Source organism: Sinocyclocheilus grahami, unplaced genomic scaffold, assembly GCF_001515645.1.
Source record: "Sinocyclocheilus grahami isolate Dianchi unplaced genomic scaffold, SAMN03320097.WGS_v1.1 scaffold50.1, whole genome shotgun sequence".
Taxonomy (NCBI): domain Eukaryota; kingdom Metazoa; phylum Chordata; class Actinopteri; order Cypriniformes; family Cyprinidae; genus Sinocyclocheilus; species Sinocyclocheilus grahami.
In genome coordinates this window covers 180260-186533 of record NW_015505229.1, presented here as the reverse complement: position 1 = coordinate 186533, position 6274 = coordinate 180260, and the positions used below count along the sequence as shown (strand labels likewise).

General features: G+C 45.1%; 1 protein-coding gene across 4 annotated transcripts in view; it reads right to left on the bottom strand.

The window, feature by feature from the left end:
* Window positions 1-5205: 5205 nt before the first annotated feature.
* Window positions 5206-6274, bottom strand: part of LOC107583108 (ephrin type-A receptor 4-like) — a 38039-nt gene continuing 36970 nt past the window's right edge. For all 4 annotated transcript variants that reach the window (XM_016269200.1, XM_016269203.1, XM_016269201.1 and 1 more), the window contains exons 16-17: window positions 5789-5947; window positions 5206-5428 (exon numbers count right to left, since the gene is read on the bottom strand). In XM_016269200.1, the coding sequence (XP_016124686.1) occupies window positions 5314-5428; window positions 5789-5947 (274 nt within the window). In that variant the 3' untranslated portion in view covers window positions 5206-5313. The remainder of the gene's footprint in view (window positions 5429-5788; window positions 5948-6274) is intronic.

Here is a 6274-nt window from a genome sequence, read left to right as displayed (position 1 = left end):
TGTTTTGTTTGGGCAAAGAGCACGCACGCGATGACTCCGAGGGGGCAATCGGCGCACTGCAAGTGTTTTTTCCAAGGGAAAAGCTCCGCTCTCGTTTGTCTCTTTTTTTTCGAGGAAAGAGGGGCAGCCATCTGCTTCCCGAGATTCAGGACCCGACACTGCTGAGGCACGGAAGGGAATGAGCTTGTGGGGATCGCAGGTGGATCTGGCCGATGAATTTGAAGGGGGGTTTCCCTTTCGTGATCGTCGGCTGTGCACGAGAGTGAGCCGCTGGAGGATGATGTTATTTCATTAACATTGTCTGGTTCAGGGGCCATTGCTCTGCTGGGATCAGCCCAGCAAAAGCAGGAAATAGCTGAGGAGGGCAAAGAAGCTGAGGCTGAGCCTTCCCAATCCTCCTGCCCTGCGTATGATGAGCTTTTGGAAATTATGGATCGCGCCACGGCGAGGCTTTACTTGCCGTGAAGCGGGTGAAGAAGTGACGTCGCGAAATATCTCGATGAACGTTATTTTTCTGGCCATAAACCCTCCAGCTCAGGTGAGCCTTCCTTTCTTCTGTTTTTCATATAAAGATTGAGAAGGAATGGAAAAGGCCGTTTTTTCTTCACGCATCCATCGATTCCAGCATAAAAGTTATGCCAACATCGATGCTATGCGCAAAAGCGGTTATGAGAAGATACCCCTACAGAGAGACGCTGGTCAGCTATCTCTCTATGGGTGAGACGTAATCTAAGACTCCCTTCCTTGACATCTCGCTCGGATGCCAGGGCATACGCAGCAGCAGCAGGTCGGGCTGTCGCTTCATTGCAAACGATGGTGATGCTCCAAGCATATCAGGCTGACCGGCTGAAGGACCGGGATAGAAGTCCAGATCTGAGCCCGAACAACCCAGGGGTTCTAGCCTGTCTCAGTTTGAGGATCAGAGACTGGCTCAGAAGGCTAGTGTCACGGCTCGCGCTCCTCTGCCGCCCACGGGTAGGGGTAGGAAGAATCGCGGGTCAAAGGAAGGTGAGTAAAGAACTAAGGGATGTGATCCAGACAGGGCGTCAGTGCTTTTGTCCGGATCAGAGTGATACCTCAGTATCTACTCATTTCCTTCTGGGGTCTTACATCTGCCTTATCTTAACCTTCCTAAATTCCCCAGTAACCACCATCTCTCCACCTGACCGAGGTTTGGTGGGAAATTTCCTGCATTGTAGTCTCCTATACTGGACCTATTAGGTTTGGTTGGTTCTATGGCTTCATAGTGACCATCTTACTGATGGTCCGGTCTAGAGGCTTCTCCGGACAGAGCTCCGGCACGGGAACTATGGTGGGTGAGTACGATCCATGTCTAATATATGTATATATGAATGAATATATCGTGGTAGTTTGAGCAGTGCTCCCCTTTTTTCAAAGGGTTACCTGGAATGAGCAACATTATCCTATGAATTCGGAGTTCTCCTCTCACATGAGAAGTTGAGTTCTCTGTTTTTCCAGAGCACCTGGAACCAGCAGCATCAGGTGGATTAGGCCCTTCCTCTGCCTCCCTGATGCGCTGAGTGTATGGCTAGCTTGCAGTATGCTTACCCTTCTGATTTTTGAGAGCTGGATGTTGCTCCTCTCTGCTACAGATTTACTGCTAGCCAGACCAAGACTAGTATGATTCTAGGCTCTTGGTCGTATTCCCTTAAAGGAATCTATATCTGATTTCAAGCCTTGAGCTCTACCCCGGGCCCCAGAGTCTGGCCCTAACAGGTAAGTATTTTGGGGTATGTAGCCTAGGCCTTTGGCCGTAGGGAATAACGTCACTGACAGCCGTCTAACGTCCCAGGGGCAACTCCCATAGCAATATGGTAGAGTTGGTACTTAGTGCTCGCCATGGTTCTGACTTGCCCTCCCCTCAGCATGGTGGCGTGGGTATACCGTTCCCCATAGCGACCCCTAGAGGACGCAGTTCGAAGTTCCCATGAAAGGGAACATCTCAGGTTACTTATGTAACCATGGTTCCCTGAGTAGGGAACGAGACACTGCGTCCTCTAGGTTTCTTGCCATGCTGCGGACGCAAGCTTCAGACGAAGAAGTGAATGATGTGTAGCTCCCGGCGCCTATTTATACTATAGTAGCACTGGTAGTGACATCATGGCTGTCGCTGGCCAAGGAGTTGGTGTTTTTTCAATGTATGCTTCAGACATGGGTCACAACGAGGCGCTCCCCATAGCGACTTCTAGAGGACGCAGTGTCTCGTTCCCTACTCAAGGAACCATGGTTACATAAGTAACCTGAGACTTTTATTTTCCTAATTTCGTTTTTTTTTTCTTTTTGCTCCATCCTTCCTTTTTTCAGGGTGACGGGCATCTAAATACATGCATAATGAATGCATCTCTCATTAGAATGATTGTCAAAGGAAAAACATTGCTTGGCTCACGGCAGGGTTTTCTGGGATTCTAAAATTACGTTTTCTCCTCATTCCCTCCCTCCTTTATTTATCAAAGGCTTTCCACAATCAGCCCTCATCGCGACTGGGACGGCTGTGGGAAACAGATGTTTACTGATTAAGCAGGCGTACCGTGCCAAAGCGGCTGTATTACAGCCCATTCAAAGTGCAGAAAGGACAGGAAAAAAAGTTTGGAGAAAAAAAAGAAAGGCTGACAAAACGCAGGCGCCCACGGGCAGCCCCCTCTTTTGCTGCTGCTTTAACCATAATACGGTTTGATTGTTGAAATTGTTCTTCGGTGGAGAATTTTCTAATTTTTTTCACTTATTTTTGATACGCTTTTAATGTGTTGGTTATCCCTGCCAAGCTGCTTTTACTCACAATCAGCGTTTACACAAACACTCACTTCAAGCTCAGGCTGAAAGAGACGAGGAGATGAATGTTGCGTGAAAAGGAGAAGAGAAACTCAAAATGATCTGAATGCTACTGGCAAGGCCAACAAACCTGTTTATACCACCACATTCGAGAGCTTCGTTTCAACTGCGGCCAGAATGTAATAGAAATATGTGACCAGCATTGGAGCCAACTGTCTGCACTCACCCTCGGCTGCCACTTTATGTGGATATAAACACGGGATGTGTTTCTCTCCATGTGAGAATACCTCATCAGACGGCCCATCCAAGTACCTTTCCAGCAATCCGTTTCGGAGAATTAGCGGAATTAGCCACATAAATCACTTTAGACATTAATTAATAATGCACTTGGCAATCATTTATTTCTCTCATAGCTCTATTTTACAATTTACAAACTAGATAAAAAAGACCATAAATAAATGACATGTTTCATGTACCTAATTTCATAAAATAAAAAATGGAAGAGAAGGAAAACGATGACACAATTATGCACAACATTAAACTTAAAATGTCTAGATTTGTTGGGAAAAATGCGATTTGTTAGTGTTCCTCCAGAATAAACTACATTAGGAGACTTGGCATGGTACATTCTATTGAATTTCTCTCCTCTCACATTCATTGCATATTCCAAACAGGTCCTAAACAGGTGAGGAGGGAATATCGAAAGATGAAACGGGAAGAAAGTCTCTTAGATTGGACGGATGGATGTGGTTGACGTGAAACAGAGCACACTTGAAATGTTAAACGTTTTTTTCCCCCCTTTTTATAAACATTCCTGTAATAAGTTTATTTTAGGTACAAATAACGTGCTTTTTCTTGCAGTCCACATTCAGACTATTCAAATTAGCATTGAAATCTTTCAGTTGAGTCAAACGACCCAAATAAATGTGGTGTGTTTTAGTTACAACCTCCAGCATTGGTGAGAAGCGAAGCACAGCAGTGGCTTAGCGAATATAGCAAAAAACTCCAGTATGTCGGTCTCCAGAGAGTAGCCACAAAGTTCTGCAGTCTTAGCACACATCATGTGCTTTTGTCCTTTGTGTATGCGCCTCAAAACAAACCGTCATCCTTCAAAGAAAACAGCAACACGCTGCACTGAGAATGGAGAGTTTTTCCTGTCAAGAGTGAGACCAAATGAAAATGTTCATTATATCGCTCATCTAATCTCTTAGGAGACAACCGAAGGGCCTTCAACCGCTCCTTGGGTTGTTTGTCATGTTTTCAGTCTGCCGGTTGTTGAAGCATTCAGCATTTGCTGGGAATCATGGGAATTGAAGTCCTTTGTCCCGGTGTCAAGTAAAAGTAGTTATTGAAACTGCAATGGATGCGAGTCTGCGCAGCAGATATCGCTGCGGAGCAGATGTGTGAAGGTGACTCTGTGGAGGGAGAGAGAGAGAAAAAGAAAATTATTATAATTCAGGGATTCAAAGCGCGTTCTGTAAACAGACCAGAACACACAAACACAGCATTAATTGAAGTAATCCACAGAGTATGGAAACTGAAATTGCTCTGTTTGCTCTGTTGCTGGGGAGCATGGGAAAAACACATTTCCCATTTTTGGCTCAGTTTTCATTTTGAGCTCATCCCATCAAACGGCACCAATATATATCCCTTGTATTCATCTGTACCGGTTCTAATCCCAACTAATGAGTGGATAAATAACTGCAAGGGACGGAGAGGAAGTAGAGCAGATCCCATAAACATTGGGTCGGACTTGTTATTTTGTGCTTACCTTAGCTCAGCCCTGTTGGAACTTCCAGCAAGGGAGACATGTGTTGATTTCACGGCCCGCCGAAGGTCTCCGGAGACAGAGAGGCGAGGAGAGAGAGGGCACGGATGGAGCGGGGGAAAACCGTGGAGAGCGAGGTGGAGAGAGAAAGATGTAAACTCAGGGCCGATTTTTCTGTTCCAACACAGGCCAAGTGAAGTGGTGTGGAGATTTGTAGAGTGGAGACAGATATTCCATTCTGAGGGTGGGGAGACCAGGAGACCTTCCAGAGCTGGTCTTCCATTGTGGATGTTGGGAAGATGAATGCCTCTCCGTAATTTCCGGAACAAAAGCGTTAAAGAGTGCATAAAATCTTTATCTCCGACGCCTCCATTTAGAGCGTAAAAATTCCACCAAGTGCCGCTCACTCAAGTAACCGTGAAATGGCAGGAGCAGACGGAAAAAAAATCCAGTACTATTTATACATTTACTTACAGGCACATACACACAAAAATCAAATAAACGCACAAAGAAACTCCTTCATTGTTTAATTGAAATGAAAAGCTTCCTACAATCATATCCAGGGCATCAGTACAGCGAGGTACGATCCTCTTGACTGGATGGCGGGGATGGTGTTATTGAAAGAAAAGTGCTGTATCATTCCTCTGAAATCTGTTAATTTAAAGTGCATGGATGAGGTATGGATTTTCTTAGAACCAAAATAAAAAAGGAAGTCCAAAGTATGTTTCGAGTTTGTGTGTTCTGATCCCATGGGTTCAGACAGGAACCATCCTGTCTTGCATTTGTTGCATCTGGGACAGCATTCCCTGCGCACTGTTGAGGATCTTATCCTGATGTGTGGCAGAGGAGATCCCTATCCTCGCCATGTCTCTGTTCCAACGAAACACAAAGACAGAAGTGATGAGAACTTGTTTGATTTGGTCTAATTTGGTTTCTTTTTTTATCCCTCTCTCCTCATTTGCTTTTAACATGAAATCTAAGAACTCGATCCTGGCTGAACATTTGAATGCCAAAGTAGAAGTTCTCAATGCTTCGTTGGCATCTACACAGGGGTTTTGCACGGAAATGTGACTACTGAACCCATACGTCAGGACGTGTATCCCAGAGCGCTGATTTAAGAACTGGGTTTCTTTCTCCTGTGTTAGTCAAAAGCCCTCTCAAAGCCAACATACACACATCACACGTCTCCTAACACCTTAAGAATGCCCAGTTTTTGTTCACGTGACTCACTCTTGTGTCATGTGGACCACAGCCTCTGGAGTGGTGTAGCCAGCAGCGGTGAAGTTGTCTCTGTAACGTTCCATGTTGATGGCCTGCAGCCAGTCGGCAACTGATCCCAAGGTAGATGTGAATTCTGGGCTGCTGGGCTCCAGGAGAGTGGTGTTGGGTCTACAAACAAAGAAAAGACTTGGTTAGGAGCCCCAAGAGCTTGGGCTGGCTCTGTGTTGCCCACTTTGAACAACGTATAAAAGAACTATAAAAGATTTTATAGCCGTGAGCATCACTTCATTGGAACACGTTTATATAACACTGCAAGTCATGCATGTAACATGCACTTATGTGCCACAGCTAAAAAAGCATTTTCACCAATTTATCACTGGTAAAAAATTAGACTGGAACCAAGAACATGACTTATACAAGAATATACATGCCCATTCAGACTGAGCTAAGATTTTAAGCCAAGTGGATTTTAAAATGAGCAAATGTTAAGCTAAG